This window comes from Abrus precatorius, unplaced genomic scaffold (assembly GCF_003935025.1).
Source record: "Abrus precatorius isolate BTA unplaced genomic scaffold, Abrus_2018 Scaffold6, whole genome shotgun sequence".
Classification (NCBI taxonomy): domain Eukaryota; kingdom Viridiplantae; phylum Streptophyta; class Magnoliopsida; order Fabales; family Fabaceae; genus Abrus; species Abrus precatorius.
This window is the reverse complement of record NW_020874406.1, coordinates 23,779,758-23,799,108: the sequence shown is the minus strand read 5'-3', so window position 1 is coordinate 23,799,108 and position 19,351 is coordinate 23,779,758. Positions and strand designations below refer to the sequence as shown.

Below are 19,351 nucleotides of genomic sequence, written 5' to 3'. Positions count from 1 at the left end.
TGAATTTGATTAATTTTGAATGATTAATTTGGCGACCAATCAAATTAGGCTAAAATTATGTTGATGATGCAAGATCCAGTCAACCAGCAATGATGGATCACAAGGCAACAAACATACAAATGTACGTATTGTGACAAAAGTGATTAATGAAATATATTTTGGAAAGCATCTTGTTAATTACGAACATGATTGACTTGTATCAATAAAACATGGTTAATTTCCTTTTGAAAAACTTCCCCCCTTAGAACAAGCCTCATTCAAGTGGTGCCTGGGTTCAACTTAACCATTTCCAGTCATCAACTGAACCATGAACTAAGTGCAGGAACAAAAGGTAATTTTGGAACTTCCCCAAGCGACAAGAACCACTTAGGGATAACGTTGAATCAATTTTGGGTTTCTCATGGTAATGCTTCAGCTTGAAAATAAAAAACAAACATGTTGTCTCCGGTGAGACAGGCCTGGTTCGGAACACATGACTTGTGTTTGCACACAAGAGAATTTGTTTGACTCCCACCCCAAGTGATTCTCATGTGCTGTTAATCATCATGCATATGGCCCCCATGGCAGCACATGTGCACTCATATGTTTTCTTTTTTCTTTTCATTTTCAATATATTTAAAATTTCAACAAATTTTTCATTAATGCTTTTAATATATTTTTTATTTAGAAGAAAGCAAAGAAACAAAAAAAAATTATAATTTCAAAATTACAACACAATAATTTCTTAAAAAGTCACTCACGCTTAATTTGTAAAAATCTGATGCATTAATGCGTTATACGAGATATTAAAAATAAATAATATTATTATTAATGTGCTGAATTTTTTAATTTTTAACAAAAAAATTATTACGTGTACTTTTATTGTATATCTTTAAATATATATTAAAATAATTATTTATTATTATATGCACTAAATGCATTTATTAAAAAATAAAAATAGAATATTTTTATTCAAAATATTATTATATATGTAATTATTTAATATTTATTTTTAAGCAATTAAAAGTATTTAAGAAATTATATTTGATTATGTATTGATGCGTATATTTATTATCGTTATACAAACTACCATTTAATTACTTTATTAGTTAAGCAGGATGCAAATAATTTCTATCAACTAAATTGTACTAAAATAAACATTGTCATTTTAAGAATAAAGCTTGGGCCGATCTGCAACACTTTCGGCAGAACCCAAGTACGCCCGAAAAAAACAAACGGAGGGAAACTTCTGTAAGTCTATGCATTAGTGAAATTATAATTATTCCTATACATTTTGTTATTTAAATAACTAAAATTTGACGCTTAATGTGATATTATATATAATTATTTTTTAATTACTTTTTTTTTTTTGTATATATGCATTCCAAAAAATACACCATAAAAATATCTTGAGGTGTCTACTTGTAGACATTGACATAAAATTTTTCATTATCATAGAGTTTTTTTTTTTGCACGTGCTATTATTATTTAATCAAAATTGAATGTATATGTAAGAATATATGATAAAAATTAATAAATAATAATAAATTATTTAAAATCATTGTATTTAATATTATTATGTAATTTTTAATACATTAAATCCTATAACTTTGAATATATTAAAAAAATTATTTAAGAATGCGAGAATGTGTAAACTGCGAGGACCTAGGGCTACGATAGTAACAAGTGCTAAGCTAGCATTAGAGTTCAGTAGGCACTGTCTGTACGAGGTTTCTTCCTAAATAGATGCTTCTTCAAGCGTTCGAAAATACTGTCATATATTAAATCAAACGGCCCTCCTGCTCTAATGAATGCTACGTGATCACCCTCTACAAGCTTGTAATACCTGTTTCACCGAATACCAAAAATTTATCAGTGCGCAAAATCATTTCTCAGCAGAAAATATACACTGCTATGTATATATAAAAATATCAACAAAAATTTTATATACCAGATGCCCGATTGTAAAGGTTCGCAGTCTGAATCTTGCTCAACCAAGCAGCTGGGATGTTCAATTGGGAAGCGAGGATGAGTCATGGATATTGTGTTTAGTGCTCCATCATTTTCTTGCCAATCTTCATTCCTTCACACCCAATTAAGTTGCATGAGTTCAATTTTTTTAGCTTGTATAGCTTTGCACGTAATTAAAACTTAATAAATAACAATTTTTAGTTAAAATTATAATATTCAATAGCATCAATATAAAAATTATTGTTGTTATTATTATGTAGAATGTTGTATAGACTAATTAAAAATAGCATAATTTTTATCTGCTAAGCTAAGCATCATTAGAAGGTGAAAATAATATCTAATGCATATAGAAACACACATGTAGCCTTCATATGGGGGAGAAATATGTGGTGGATGACGCCACTGGCTCATCTGCAAAACTCTTATGAAAAGCAAAGGGGGAATTCCAAGCATCCATGAATGAACAGTTACACCCATGACTTTCCAAGAACGCTTGGTAGCATAGCTGAAGTAGTATGTGTTTGGAAATGTGTGGAGATGATAGTTGAGTCTTATAGAGCCTTGAATTGTGAGATCGGGGAGGATCCAATCTCCTGAAGCAAATGGACCTGCATTCCCTAATAGGCAATCAACAAGACCCAATATACCCATCTTTTTCCATGACATGTTAAAGTGATCTAAACCAAAATTGTAGCAGTTCTTCAACCGGGAAATGTCAAGCCAATCATAAATTATCACGCCAATGCGCCAAAGTTGTAACAGACAAATAGGTTTCAATGTTCTCCCATCTTCTGGCCTGCAACAAGCTCAAATTGTAGTGACTAGCTTAGCAGTAACATTTTATTATTTAATAATTATGAGTAACTTTTTGGTAATTAGCAAAATGTTGACAAATGTGAGTAAAGAAAATTTTAGCCCATATAATAATTTTGTTATAATTTATAATATCTTAAAATTTAGGTAAGGCAAGTTACTGAAGCTAGTGTATAATCTCCTGAAACAAGCTCCTTGCCAGAGTGTTATTGATATATTTTAATTATGATTTTCCATTTACACCTAATATGATTTTTTTTTAAAATTATTAATTTGTTAACCTTGTTTTAATGGGAAATTTAATATTGTCTTTATCCCATTACTACCTCAGTAATGGAAAAGAAAATATATACATACGCATTTTTCATATACAAGAAAATATTTCAATTTAAAAAGTGAGACGTTTTATTTTTTTGTTTTTTATATACAAGAACAATATGAGCTTAAAATTGACTTTACAACACTTGTTAACAAAATCTGTTTTTTTTCCTTAATCATTTTTTTTTGTAAGACTATTACATTATTTTCCTTCCTCAAAACATTTCAAGCCAATAAGAGTTAAGAAAACTATTCTTTCACGCTCACTTTTTAGCTGCAAAGTGAGTGAAGAAAGAAAGAGATACAGAGAAAAGAAAGAAAACAAAAGATATAATTAAATAATGTGATAAAAATAATGAATGTAAGAATTTGATAGTTAAGTTCAGAAAGCTAAAGTACCGGCCAGTTTTGTGAAGCAAACCATAGGCAAAAAGGGAACAAGAACTCACCGCATGCCATCTATATAGGTCCTTGTAGTCCCATTAAATGCTCCTGAAAGAGATATTACACTTAATATCCAGTTCTCTGAAGTGTTTTCATACCCCTTGAACGCCTGGAGACAATTTGAAAATCAAATTATCTTGTGTTTGAAGGGGGAAATAACAAAATATATGATGACTTGACAAATAACAAGCAACCTTATCAGCAAGCATTTGTTGCAAGACACGAACAACTTGTGCTCCAGCTGAGTGACCAACAAAGTGAACAGGGTGATCCTCGTCCCACTTTGGATACTGCCCTGCATTCCAGTTTACAATTTTACACAAACAAATCTCCCTTTGAGAACGTATCATCTCATGTGAATACATGACATTAACCCTTCACTTAGATGTCAATGTTTCTTTTGTACAGAAATAGTTTTCTAATATGTAACGTGTCTTCGAACCTCGTTGGTAGATTCGTCCAAACTGAGAGTGCCCGCAAGCCTTGCTGTGTTCTTCCTCGTAATCGACTTGGCCACCTTTTAAGTAATAGAACAATTCACGAGCTCTGACACAAAAACTCTCTGTAAATTTTAGTTAAATTAATTTCTATATAATTTATTTTTAATCATTGAATGTAGTTGATATGTTTATTTAAAATAATTTCAAATGCATATTTTACATTCAAACGTGAATTATAGTGTGTGAAATTGATTATTCTTGTAAATTAAACAAGCAGTACACGACTTTTACATAAAAAAGAAAATGTAAAATTCAAATTATAATGACATGTTTTTATAATTTTTTTTGGCGATGATTATAATCTTTTATTATAAAATGATAGTTTGTTCGAAACAATTTTATAATACAACCTTCTGCCGCGCGATATATAAATCTGCAAGTGCTTTACCATAAATATTGTACATTTAAAATTTTTATCGTATAACTCCAATTATATAGATATCATTTATGAATTGTATAAGGAAATTCTAACTTAAAGCATAATAATATTCCAGCATAATGATTTCATAATTTGTTATATATATATATATATATATAGTAAGCGGTATTATGTAAAGTCGTTGAATTTTTTTTACTTATTAAATGACTTTTTATGATATAAACAAACTATATGGTTTTTTATTTTTAGATTTTTAAAAATGTCTTAAGGGTGTATGTACTACATATAAATTATCGAAAAATAGCACCCTTTATTTGTTACTCTAAAAGAAGGCTAGAAAATAAAGAAAAGACAGTATATATTCAAGGGAAAAAATGGAAGGTCAAATAAGAAAGTAAAACAAATATATTTGAAAAATAAAAGCCAAAATTAAGAAAATTATCATGTGATAAATAGGAAAAAAATTAATATATATTATAGATAAATATATGATGGAAGATTAAATAAATAGATAGGAAGTAATAATTAAATATTATGGAATTAAAATAAAAATGGCATGAGGTCATTTATGTTGAACAAATTTAGTATAGATAATAAATAAGTAGGTATACAATATTAAATAAATGAAATAATTACATTTTAAATGAAAAATGTGCTTTTTCTCCATTTAAATGTTATTTAATTTTTTTTAATCAATAAAATAGTGTATTTTTAATCTTTATCAAGAACAAAAATACATTTTTTTTAAGTTTTCAAGAACTTCAAATAAATAAAATATAAATAAGTATTAATTTAAAAAATATCATATTTTAAATATTAGAAACATGCTTAAACCTTAAATAAATAATTAAATTATGAATGGACGTGCATTTGCTAATTATTTTAGCAAAAGTTGTACTGTGGTATTCAGAAAAGAAAAGGAAAAAAATTGGCTCCCTCAATTGGTTTTGGTTGGCCTTTTTTTATGTTCTAGCGTTGTCTAGAGCAAATAACTTACCTATCATAGATACTGGTCAAAGACCCCAAATGAGGGGTGAGAACCCTTTGATCTTTGTGCACTACTTCAGCAAAGTGGGATAAAGCACCTAATCTCTGATAAAGACGATTTTGTCAAAGAAATGGAGGGTATTCAATTATTCATTATTACAAGAAAAAGTGAATTTAAGGCCTAAAGAAGGGGTAAAAACACACTGGGCTCACCCCTTTGCCAAATGACCCAAGTCCAAAATAGCCATGAACCAACACAATAGGAGGTAGATCATCATCATGGCCATGGGTTTCTCTTTCTCCTTTCGGCACTTCCTTTTGGACCTCAACATTTTCAACGTCACCCCGTGAGAGATCTCCAGCAACAATAAATGACCTTAAAAGGTAAAACCCATAAAGTAGAAGAACCAATGAGCTCACAAGTAGCTCCACCAACTCCTGATAATTAATCCATAGTGTGATCATTTTTGTAGGATCAACACCCACAAGATGAATAAAAACAACTAACAAGTTACAAAAACCAAAACACCAAAGCATTCTTTTATCGGCAATAAACCCCCCAAAACAAGCCTGTTTGGTGCAGTTAAAAGAGCTCAATGCAAAAACTGTGTCAACAATTGAAGATTATAATACGCCAAAATTTCCTCTATGCTTCTCTATAAAGCCATATAATACAAGCTTATAAAAATATGACATAGTTACATTGAACTCCTACACCTACTTTGAAAATGGTCTGTTCTCACATTTTCTTCGTTTCTTACCGAATGACCAATCACAAAGGTATAATTTTCTCCAATCTTTAGTTGTCCACAAGAAGAGTTACAACGACTAGTTTACCTTGGCTGTGACACCTTTCATTGCACCAGGGGAATATGCACCCTAAAAACTAGACAACAAAATCGTCGGTCATTCTATTTGGATCAATTTCTAGATAAATAATCACTCAAATCTAATCATAAAAAAAGCTAAAAATTGAACTGAACCGATAATAAATGTAACTTTAAGGGGGAAATGGATCAACGATTTATTCAATTTATATTTTTTGAAATCAATTTAGAAATTTAGAAAAATTCTTGAACACTCTAATTCGAAATCAATAAATTGAAATTGTATACTCCACGGGTACACAATAGCTCGTCTTTCTTTATTCTTCTTTCTTGGGGTAATATTATGATCCGGCTTCAGAATACGTTTATAAAAAATAAATGGTTTGGCTATTATAATTGTGATATTGAAGAGGTTCCGTAGAACAATAGCAATGCTAAAAAATACGTGGCACGTGCCTAGGAAGCTTGAACAATTCATGATATTAATATTAAGAAGATTGTGTACACTATAAAGTTTGTGACAACCTATTGACTAAGGCTTAAAATATCCGAGTCCTACAAATTGCAGAAATGGTATAAAAATAAGGGAAATCGTGGGGTAAAATTTACATTTAGAAAGGTGAAGAAGGGGCATCTAACGGAATGAATGGCCTATTTTTTAATTTTGTTTTTTCATATATCTCTTTTAATTGAATAAGGGAGAGTAAAAAATGTAGAGCTAGTGATGCACTTCATTAGGTAATGTTGGAGGGTTCTTTCTAAATGCGTGCTTCCTACAGCGTTGGAAAATGCTGTCATAGATTAAGTCAAACTGCACTCCGGCTCTCTCCCGATTAATAATGAATAGTATGTGATCACCCTCCACGTACTTGTAGTACCTGTTTCATCAAAATACCATAAATTGAGTACACAATAATTTCTCAACAAATGATACACAGGTCAATTTAAAATAAATAAATCTTAAATTTCAATATTTCACATTACTCAATGGGTAGATTGCAATCAGAATACCCTATCTGGTATGTAAAATAAACTGGTACGAACGGTCCCCTAGTTTTTCTGACTTTACTAATGGAAGGGACTCAAAATTCATTAAAGGAAATGCATAAAAACAAAAATTCAAAAATTAATGGAACATAAGTATAGCGATTAAAAATTTCCAAATATCAGAATATAAATTCGATAGTCTAGTCAATTATCTGATTCTGTCAGCAACATATATCTATTCTTTTTGGGGGATAACATGATATATATATATATATATATATATATATTAATTAAACTTCAATTCAACTAACAAAATGAGGGCACTGTACTACAATAATCTCCTGTTAACCAATTCAATTTGTCCAAACCATACTGTACAATAAAAGCTAGAAAAATGGCAACAATTGGTTAATAAACTTTAATAGTTGTAGACCATATAATTTTATATATAAGGAAATAATGCAAAGCCAAGCTCTAAGGAAGCAGTTTTGATTAAGTTATGTATTACTATTGGACAAAAAGAACAAGATGGTAGTTTTACAGACCAGATGCCAGTTTGTACGGGTTGGCAGTCCGAATCCTTTTCAACCAAGCAATTAGGGTGTTCAATTGGGAGGCGAGGATGAGTCATGGATATTGTATTTAGTGCCCCATCATTGTCTTGCCAGTCCTCATCCCTGCACAAGCAATGACATAATACTTGATTGATTAAGCTTAATCAAAATTACAATTGGGGTATTACCAAAGGAAGGTAAAAATAGTATCTATTGCATATAAGAACCCACCTGTATCCTTTATAAGGAGGAGGAACATCTGAAGGATGGCGCCACTGGCACATCTGCAAAACTCTTACGAAAAGCAAGGGGTGAATTCCAACTATACTTGAAGGAACTGTAAAACCCATGATCTTTGTTGTACGCTTGGTGGCGTAGCTGAAGTAGTATGTGTTTGGAAAAGTATGCAGATGGTAGTTGATTCTTATAGACCCTTGAATTGTAAGATCGGGGAGGATCCAATCTCCTGAAGCAAATGGACCTGCATTCCCCAATAGGCAATCAACAAGATCCCATACACCCATCTTTCTCCATGACATGTTAAAGTGATCAAACCCAAAATTGTAGTAGTTCTTCAGCCAGGAAATGTCAAACCAATCATATATTATCACGCCAATGCGGCAAAGCTGTAGCAGGCAAATAGGTTTCATTGTTCTCCCGTCTTCTGGCCTGAAACAAACTCAAATTGTAGAGACTAGCTTAGCATTCACAGTCTGCTAAATTTACCTAACACATTGGTAATTAGCAAGATATTGATGAATGTAAACAATGGAGAATTTAGGCCATAATTATCGTGCTGTTTGTTGAAAAGCTCACGAAGCAGCACAGCCAGATAAACTTCAAAATGTTTCGTCCCTATTATCATTATTTGTTTTTCATTTCATTTTTATTCCGGTCATTACATGCTCTCTCAAACACTCCATTTCAAGCCTATAATAATAGTAGTTCTAAATTTAAGCATAAAAAAATGCTTATTAGAACTCACTGCATGCCATCTGAGTAGGTTCTTGTAGTCCCATTAAATGCTCCTGATAAGGAAGTGATACTTAATACCCAGTTCTCTGAAGTATCATACCCCTTGAATGCCTAAAGACAAAATGAATATCAAACTATTCAAATTTTGGAAACCAGAATAAATACATAAATAAACAGAAACCTTCATAAGAGAAAACTACATAGATCACTAGGACCAACCTTATCAGCAAGCATTTGTTGCAAGACACGAACAACTTGTGCTCCAGCTGAGTGCCCAACAAAATGAATAGGATGATCCTCGTCCCACTCAGGGTAGTTCCCTGCATCCCAATTACAAACAAAACACATTTTCATAAAATATTAGAAAACTATAAAGGGGGAAAAGGGAAAACAAAACTAAAAGCAACAACAACAAACATAACATAAAGATCTCCGAACCTAGTTCGTAGATTCGTCCAAACTGCGAGTGTCCACAAGCATTGCTGTGCTCTTCACCGTAATCAACTTGTCCACCTTTCAAATAATAGAACAATTCTCGAGCCCTGAGACAATAAAAAAAAAAGAGCTTTTAATTTTGTTGCAAAAACAAAACAAAACCGATGACTTGAACATAAAGACCAAGCTTTTACGCCTCAATAACTCACCTATCATAGACACTAGTTAAAGACCCCAAATCAGGTACAAGAACCCTTTCATCTTTCTTCTCTGCCCCAGCAAAGTACGATAAACCTCCCAATCTCTAAGAAAACAACATGGCAAACATAAATCAACCACCCAGAGAGTAATGGAACGACATCCATCATAAAACACCGAAACTGACAATTAAAACAACGAAAAGAAAAACAATAAGACTCACCCCTTTGCCAAATCCAAAAATTCCATGAACCAACACAATAGGAGGCAGATCATTAGCATTGGCTTCTCTTCCACCCCCTTTGACCTCAGGATTCACATTAGGCTTGTGAAAATATTCATTGAGCACCTGTGAGAGATCTCCAGCAACAGCAGAGCTAAATATGTAAAACCCATAAAGCAAATGAACCAACGAGCTCACAAACAGCTCCACCAATTGCAGATACGAAATCCATAATCTGATCATTTTCTCCCTTCTTTTTACAAAATCAACGGCCTCTTCCCGAACGCGCAAGAGCCTTCTTTAGCCTCAAAAAGAGAAAACCGCAAAAGAAGGCTCCTTGCAGCAGTTTAAAGGGTTAAAATCCAAAATCGTTTCAACCCCTGAAACATACAGAGACGCACCCTTTTACATAAATATAACATTAATTTTCATCATAGTTGAAACCGTATACAAGGAAAAATGGGGACTCCAGAAAGGCCCAAGAGGGTTTCTTCTTAAGCTTTATATTTATATATACACGGATTTGCTTGCTTCAGACTTTGAATGAAAGCTTTTCCCACAATTTCTTCGTTTTCTACCTCACAATTGGCTCACCCTTTCTCTATTCTTTATTTGTCCATGTGGCTGAGAAAACTAGAAGAATATTTATAAACAATTTTATTAAAATTAAATATATAAAATTTTAAAAAATTGAATCCCGAAAAAGAAGGGGCCGGTTTGGGAGCATGACACTCGTCCTTGGGGTGCTGTGCATACCAAAATAGTCAATGTGGCACCATTAAATTGAACAGAATCTATATCCAAAATAAAACCAAATATTCGGCTATAAACTAGGGTAAAAAAATGGACAATTAAAAATAGAAAAAGTAGGTGAACTTTTGTTGGGTGAATTTGAACGTGTGGTATTGTGTTAATTGAGCTTCTAGGCGTTTCTTTCCAGGTGGTGTGCTGTAACAGCTGGAAGATTCGTAGCTTCAAACCAACCTTCAACTGTATTCATCTTATCCATTCAGTGTTGGAATTGAGCGTTCCACCCCAAACAACAAAATCAAGTCAAATATTGTAGTAATAAATGCATGTTGTTGGCTGGTTGTTGGCTATTCCACTCCCAACGCGCTTTCAGGATTGTGGATTGGCACATTATTAGAACGTGTGAGTTTTACCAGGTATTATTGGACCTCGGGATGGGATGGGATGGAATTTGATGGATATTCAACACATCTTATCGAATGAAAATATATGTATATAATTATTGTTTTAAAGATTATAGTTAAAATCAAACATTTGATTTTAGTATCCCTTCAGAGATGTTGAACTACAAATAGACCGACAAATAGAGCGTAGCATACACGACTTCAACAAAAAGGTTGGTCATTTTGGGCATATCGATGTGATGATTGAGTAGCACATGCATGTTCCGTGTTATTTCTATGGACTACAATTAATAAACAATTAAACATTAGCTCCCTTTTACAAAAGGAGGAAAGAAATGAGCACCCATCTTATTCAAATTGTGGAAGTTTCGAAGATTTTGACTTGAGTTGCTGCATAAACTAAGTTGATTAGCATCTTAAACATCGAAGACATTATTCTATTACTTATTACACGTTTGATTTTATTCTTATTTCAATCGTTAACATAGTGTTACTCGCACCTGTTGACGTTTGAATTTTAATACATTAGAAAATTAGTTTTAGGTTATCAATTTTGACATATCTTGGCTATTGATTTTTGTCAACAGCTCAAATTAAGGGACAAGATTCCCACTTACAAAATTATAATAAATCTACTTTTTCTAAACCTAAATATTTTTTACACATACAAATATGGTGTATCATATTTCTTTGAAATTTTGAAGAATGTATCTCTTAAAATTAGTTTTGTGGTTTGAGGCAAGTCACCTATCACTATTTGTGATGGGAGGTTTTTTACCTTCAAGCATTTTAATCAATACACAACTTTGTTAAGTTGAGCATTTACGAAAATACGAGATAAGTCTATCACTGTGTGAATGATATTAGAGTAGTGTGCACATGGCATTGTGGCTTAATGATCAGTTTTACGAATTAAATAAAGTTTTATATGAAAAAATAAAAGTCATTCATATTAGAAAAAAAAATTATAACTCTAAATTTTTTAAAAAAGGAAATAATTATTTGTGTACAACTCAAAAATCACAAGTAATAATTATGCACGAAAAACTCAAAATATAAACAACATATAACTTTAAAATAAAGACAAATTTAATAAAGTCAAAATAGATAAAATAACTAGTACAAAAATTAGTGTAAAGTTACATCAAGAAAGTTAACTTGAAAAATAGTAAAAATGCATGTAAATTACTTTTATTGATATTTGTTAATATCAATAAATTTTACTCTAATATTTAAAAAAAATGTTACTTTTATTGATTCATATGGTGATATGTTTAAATTTTAAATCCTCGTTTAAAGTTTATCGTGCATGCTTATGTAATGACCATTGTAGAATCAAATATGGAAAAGTCTATGTTAATATATTGCATCTAGTTAGATTAAGTGGTAACCAACACAACTTGTTCTGTTGCATAAACAGAGTTATGCAAGCATCTTAAATACTAAATACAATCATTGGCTACTTACTACTCATTACACATTTGATTTAGTTCTCGTTCTAATTTCAAACATAACGTTTCAGGTTTGTTAACAGTTTAATTTCAATACATGAAAATAATTTGATTTTAGTTTATAAATTTGACCTATTTTTTGTATACTAATAATGATCATCAGTAACTATTTATGGGAAAAAATAATAATTTGTAAACAACTTGCTTTGTTGCACAAACAGAGTTGTGCAAACATCTTAAATATCAAAGACAATCATCGGCTACTCACTACTCATTATACATTTGATTTAATTCTTATTCTAATCTCTAACATAACGCTTCATGTCCATTGACAGTTTAATTTCAATGCATGAAAATAATTTGATTTTAGTTTACGAATTTGACCTATTTTTTGTATACTAATAATGGTCATCAGTAACTGTTTATGGTAAAAAATGATAATTTGTAAACAAATAATCCAAGAGCAATATAGGAACTGGTTAAGTTCACTTTAAGTTCTTTTAAGTGTGTTGTTAATTGTAACAATAAAATGGACATCGCAAAATCAATAATTTAGCATGAATGGTGAATATGAAATATGTAAAATTGAGTCAAACATGAAGGTTTTTATAATAAAACATACCAAATAGAATCTAAATTACAAAAAAGAAGCAAAACGAACTAGAATTAAAGTGTGAAAAGGTAAATGTGCAGGTAAATAAACATACGACTCCTTAGCAACAACGAATAATGACAACTGTGTGCCTCCAGAGAGCAAGTGTCTGGCGCGGTGCAGGGTTTCAGCGTGAACCTCCAAAGAGCTAGTGTCTGGCGCGATGCAGGGTTTCAGCGTGAAGAGATTTTTAGGTGCGGTGTCTGGGTGCAAAAAGTCATCCCCTGGAAAATGAAATTTTCAGGTTTTTATAGGCAGGCGGATCACCACCATCCACCTTCTTTTGAGGGCACTTTCTTAGTAACTATCTTTGTGCGTGCTTACTTCCAACCGCTGCTGCCCATTATCCACGTTTGCTTAATCGTGCTGGTGGTTGAGGCTCTTTCTATAACTGTTGTTGCCCACGATCTTTCTTCATGTTATTGAACCTTCGTCTGGTGGTAACTGCTGATAACTGTTGGCAATTGCTCTTGAACGTTACAATAACCTCCTCTTGACTTCTCTTTTCGACTAATTATGGGAGTTTGAGAGCTTATCTTGGCTTCGTGGACTTCAAATACTTTCTCTAATCATTCCTATTTTTCTCAAGCAATTATGGAGGGAATATGGAGCTCAACCAGTATTTGTGGACTTAGAATATTTTATGCTTTTTGGTTTTTGAGAATATTTTATGTTTCCTAATTTTTGAGCAATTCTGAAAAAGATCTAGAGCTCTTGTCAGGTTTGTGGGCTTAAAATGTTTTTTGGCCATTTTTGTTTTTCAAGCAATTTTGTGTTGCTAGGGACATAAAAACTCTCAAAAACTCCTCGAAGAGACTTTCAGTCCTATGAACTTAGAATATTTTTTGGTTATTCCTGTTTTTCAAGCAGTTTTAGGTGTAAGAAACCTGAGGGCTACTCAAAAACTTCTCAAAAATTCCTCTAGTCTAGTGGGCTTAGAATAATTTCTAATTGTTTTCATTTTTTGAGCAGTTTTGGCTATTCTTAAACATATATATAAATGATGTGAATGTATATTGGAGTTTGCACTTGAGCGTGTGATGAACTTTGAATGCTGGTGTGTATAAATGCTTAGGGACGCGTATAAATATACTTGTATATGATTGGATTGAATTGATTGAGCTGAAAAACAGGTTAAGAGTGTAATTCTGGGGCATTCTCACTGTAGCAAGAGGGCTCTGGGAAGAAGGCGTGAAGCTGTTGCCTTCTCGCTACAGCGAGAAGTCCCTCACTGTAGCGACAAAGCGACAGTTTGTAGTGCATTTTTGGGTGCAGTCTCGCTGTAGTGAGATTCTAGAGAAACCATGCAATTTCCTCTGAGATTTTCGCTGTAACGAGAGAAAGTGTTGCTGTAACGAGGTTCTCGCTATAGTAAGAGTGACACGACCAGAAGAGGATTTAAAAGGGTTAGGGTTTAGGGAAGTTTCATTTCTCACTTTTCCTTCGAGATTTCTTCTATTCTTTCACTCCCAAACCCTATTTCACCGATTAAATTACCTCTAAGCCGCTTAGGAGCAAGATTGGAGGTTGAATTTGTGAAGGGAATGCTTGAATGTGAGTTTTAATGGTTAAGGTTTCAGTTTCTCATCCCCATCCTCTGATTTCTCGATTTTCTTGGATTCTCATGGGGTTCTTCCCTGTATTTAGGACAAAGTTCGTGTGGAGGAGCGCCTACCTTGTTGTTTTGGTGTGTGGGTCTTCATTTGAGGTAAGAGAGGGACTCTACCCTATCTCATTTTCCTTGAAAACCTGTTTATTCACTATGTTTTGTAATGTGATTGAGATAGGATGTGTGGACTGATGTATTTTGATAGATAATGTGTGGTGGGTATGATTGTGATGATTTGAAAGTTGACTTTGAGTGAATTTTTATCAAGAATTGATGATTGAATATGGATGACATGTTGAAATGTTGTGTATGGAATGGGCATGTGTGTCATGTGTGGTGAATGAATGTGGGCCAGTGGGCCGTATACTATGAATGAATGTGGGCACTTGTGCCGTGTGTGTGAAATTGGAATGTGTGTGAATGGGGCGTGTAAATGTTGTTGTAATGATGTTATGAATGGTTTAGCGATACACTAGAGGTGTGAAAGATGTGGACGGTAGAAATACCTTGAGGAAGAGAGAGTGGTGGTGACACTAACAGTGCGCGTGGGTGCACCACATGCCACACACTTTCCTCCTGACTAGACATCTAACCACTACCTTTGCTGAGCGACCCATGATTGCCCACGCAGTATTCGTGAGGCGGGAGTAACCGACGACCATTCATAGTGTAAAACTGTGATCACAGTGTCACAATGAGCGTGGCTATGTGCGGTAAGTGCATGTGTGTGAAATGTTGGTGCAGTGAGTGCATCAGTTGTGTTTTGAATTTGAATAGATGATGAATAATGATTGTGACTGTGATTGATATGCTTGCCTTGTGAATGCATGATTTAACGATGTTAGTAAATGTGTAGTATTTGAGGTGAGTCTTTATATTTATGTGTGTTAGATAGTGTAAAGTACTTACCCTTACATTTATTTTTCAGGTGACCAAGACGATCAGCACCAGACTCAGTGAAGGAAGGAAGGATGAACTGCTATAGGACTTAGATTGTATTTTAAAATTATGATATAACTGAATTATTCCTATAACAATCTTCGATATAATTTTGTAATTCTTTGTTGTTTTGAACTATTTTATGAAACTTTATGATATGACCTTTTTATTTAAATAAAAATTTTAGTACTCCCATTTTGTGAAATTATTACTTGAAAATTAAATTAAGGTGTTACAAAATTAGAGATGTGATAAAAACCTCTAAAACTACTCTAAATTTTTCTTTTTCGAGTAATGGGTCTAATCTACCTTTTAGTGCTTCTTGGATTTAGGTTTATTTTTTTGCGCAGGAAAGAGGCCCGTTTTCTGACCTTTTAAAACTTGTCAAAATGTTGCTTTTTTCTATGTGATTTTTTAACTTAGAAAATTTCCTTACCCCAAACAGTAACTCAAGTTGACTAGATTTCAGCTTACAAAATTTAATGAGTTCAATCTTTTATTTCTTCACTGTAATGCATGTGTTAATTCTTTAAAAAAAAAACTTATATATATATATATATATATATATATATATATATATATAGTTTTATATTTTGGGCTAAAGATAACTTAGGATTAATTCTTTAAATATTATAAATAATATTTAGAATAGAAAAATTATAATAGTTGTATAAGATTAGTTGATTAATAATATAATAAATGATAATTAGAAAATATATAAATATAAAAATGAAAATTTCGTATTTAATATTAATTAATATAAAAAAATGTAAATTGATAATTCTTTTTATGATTAAAAAACAGATTTACATAATTATAAAAAAATGTAAAAGTCAAAAATTGAATGTATTATAATTGACTATATAGTAATTTATATTCAAATTAGAGTAGTAAATATTTAGTAAACTTAATATAATGAGTTATGGTAAAATAGAAGCAAAAAATAAATTTCATTGATAAAGATCATTCATATATTTAGGATAAAAAATCGGTTTAAAAATTTGTTTTAAAAAACTACAATTATATGAGAAATGTTAAATTATGAACAAGTAGAAACTTTATTAATTAATATTTTAAATTGAATGTGAATAATAGAAATTGAAAAAGTTGTTAAAATTATATTTTATATTTGAATAATGTGATTATGTAAGAACATATTATTGTATTATAGTTGATGTCTGTTATTAATTTTTTTAGTATAATTAATGTTAAAATTTGAAATTTTGACCATGTTGGTTTGATAACTTAATTAATAGTAATTCCTATAAAAGAAATATGAAAATTATAATCAATATTGTACTAACAAAAAAAAATTGAATTTTTTTTAAATGGCTCCATCTTCAGGACAAAATAGGATCATTCATTCTGAACCAGAGGATCCTTCATTATTGCGTTTACAGATGATTCATGTATCTGAACATATCTGAGATGGTCAGGTTCATCCAGCTGGTTTGGATGCTGTTCCACAGGAGATCCTTTCACATTTAGAGCTTGCCGGATTTACAGGGATTGCTCACGTATGTCAGTTTCCACTAAACCTTTCATTGATCATTGCATTAGTAGAGAGATGGAGGCCAGAGACACACATTTTTCACTTGCCTCCAAGCGAGTGCACGATCACTTTGCAGGATGTATCTGTGTTGTTAGGTTTACGGATTGATGAACGACCTGTGATAGCACCTATTGGAGGTAATTATCCTAACATTGTTGAGGAGAGCTTAGGAATTCGACCAGAACATGATGCTTTTGTTGGTAGCTTCTTGAAGATGAGTTGGTTAGACCAACATTTTACCCATGTTGCAATGCATGCACAGAGTCTTTTACATATCACCCAATTTGTTAGGGCTTACATGTTGCGGTTGATTGGGGGTTTTATGTTGAGCGACCACTCTAGCAGTAGAGTCTCAGTCAGGTACTTACCTTTACTAGAAGATTTTGTTGTCACCGGTGAATATAGTTGGGGGTCTGCAGTATTGGGAGTTTTGTATAGAGAGTTGTGCATGGCCACCAACATTGATCGACATGGTTTAGGTGGATTAGCTGCATTACTTGTTATGTAGGCATAGGATAGGTTTCCATTTTTAGCTCTTGGTAACCCCCTACGCAGGAGGTCATCTTCCATATGCTGCCAGGTAATTGTAAACATTTATTTGTTCAATTTTAATTAACATACTTTAAATATTAACATTATATATAATCTTCTGCAGGTGGTTGGCAAACCAAAGGAATAGAAAGGGGAGGAGAAACGTTTCGTATTATAGATATAAATTTGATATGCTTAGTCGTAAAGAGGTAACCATTGATTGGCATATGAAATTTTTGTCATATCGTACTTTTCTTCTCATTTTGAAATATGACTTGAATGTTTGTGATTTATTTGCAAATAATTTGGCAACCATATTCTGTTGAGCTGATTGATTCGTTGCCACCTATATGTCGTGAGGGAATGGATTTGTGGAGAGTTGTAGTGTCTCTTATATGTTTTTAGGTGTGTGAGTGGCACCAACCAGATCGAGTCATGTGGCAATTTGATATGGTTCAACACATACCTCGTGCTCCATACCAGCCAGATGCACTACATGACTTGACACTGAGAAGGAAGACATCTGAGAATTGGCAAGAAAAGCTTAGGGATGTCTTAGACATTTGGGAGAGAAGGAGAGATTGGGTCATGACTAATGACCCCCAGATTGGTCAACTAAGTTCTAACTTTGAGTATATGCGGTGGTATAGAGCTCACACTAGACGTTGGATGACAAGGAACGCAGCTGTGTCATCACTACTTGTAAATATAATGAAGCGTATTTAAACACCTATACTTTTTCAGTTATGTTTGGTATTGATAATATGTTAAAACAATTGTTTATATAGGGTGATGGCCTTGAGAGAGTCCACTACTTGATGACTGATGGCCATGATTCATTCACCTTTGATGAGATGAGAGACTTGTGTCAGTCTATGCTAGTTTTGAAGAATGATTTGGACTGCATTATGGAGCCCATTTCTTCATCTGTGCCTCCCATACAGAGTGGTAATACTGAGGATTCAGTTATAGATATGGGTCAACCTAGGGATCATAAGGAAGACAGGGGATTACAACGTAGATGCATAGAGGTACAAGCGACATAGTGGTCTCTTCCTCCCATACCTGAGCATGGAGAGTTTTATGTTCCGTCGCAATTTCCTTTTTACACACAACATTTTAGGCAACCTACATATTTCCACTCATCTTAGGCCACCCAACACCACCACAGACCCCTCAATCACCATTCATCAACACAGAGTGTTATATCCCATGTCTGTCACCATTTATGACCCCTACTTCATATGATGCATCTATTCTGACACCATCACCACCTGCACCTGATTTTATCAGTGGAATCTCATATGATATTTCATATAGTGAGGGAATAGATTTGAATGCTGACTTTGATGTTGCGTTAGATGTTTCACCTCTAGAGGTGCGTCGTAACCCACATCGTGGAGCGAGAGATCGGCCTAGACAGTGCATATTGATGCCACATCAGCACCACAAGCGGGACAAGGATAGAGCTTGATTTACTACTTTTACATATTTCTATTTATATATTTTAAATTTTAAGTACTTGCATATATGTGATTTACGATTGTAGTGATTATTGCAACGCCCTTAGCACAAGAATTTATTTATTTTTTGTATATAAACAAAGAAAGAAGAAATTACATTGTGAACAAATTAGCCAAAATAACACATACTACGACTTTATACATAATAGCTTTTATATTACTTATTTGGTGATATAGTATGACAATGACGTACATTGTGACCAATTTGATGACAATTACTACATCTTTGTCTACTTTGTGACTCAACCCAATCCATTTCGTTTCTAATACGAGTTGATTTAGGTCCTCCCTTACCTCTGATCCTCGCTTCGTCGGAAACTAACTTCCACTCATTGCATGTAACAATATTA

At 32.7% G+C, this 19,351-nt stretch overlaps 2 protein-coding genes across 2 annotated transcripts; both read right to left on the bottom strand.

The window, feature by feature from the left end:
- Positions 1-1,686: 1,686 nt before the first annotated feature.
- On the bottom strand, positions 1,687-5,856 carry LOC113870436 (lipase-like). The gene is made up of 8 exons (XM_027507029.1): positions 5,605-5,856; positions 5,402-5,496; positions 3,968-4,071; positions 3,720-3,820; positions 3,531-3,634; positions 2,309-2,746; positions 1,931-2,062; positions 1,687-1,825 (listed from the first exon to the last, which is right to left on the bottom strand). The coding sequence occupies exons 1-8, from the start codon at positions 5,854-5,856 to the stop codon at positions 1,687-1,689; spliced, it is 1,365 nt and encodes a 454-aa protein (XP_027362830.1).
- An 823-nt stretch (positions 5,857-6,679) lies between these two features.
- Positions 6,680-10,402, bottom strand: LOC113868489 (lipase-like). The gene is made up of 8 exons (XM_027504113.1): positions 9,591-10,402; positions 9,379-9,473; positions 9,173-9,276; positions 8,954-9,054; positions 8,745-8,845; positions 7,991-8,428; positions 7,751-7,882; positions 6,680-7,096 (listed from the first exon to the last, which is right to left on the bottom strand). The coding sequence occupies exons 1-8, from the start codon at positions 9,831-9,833 to the stop codon at positions 6,937-6,939; spliced, it is 1,374 nt and encodes a 457-aa protein (XP_027359914.1). The 5' UTR covers positions 9,834-10,402; the 3' UTR covers positions 6,680-6,936.
- Between the last annotated feature and the right edge of the window lie 8,949 nt (positions 10,403-19,351).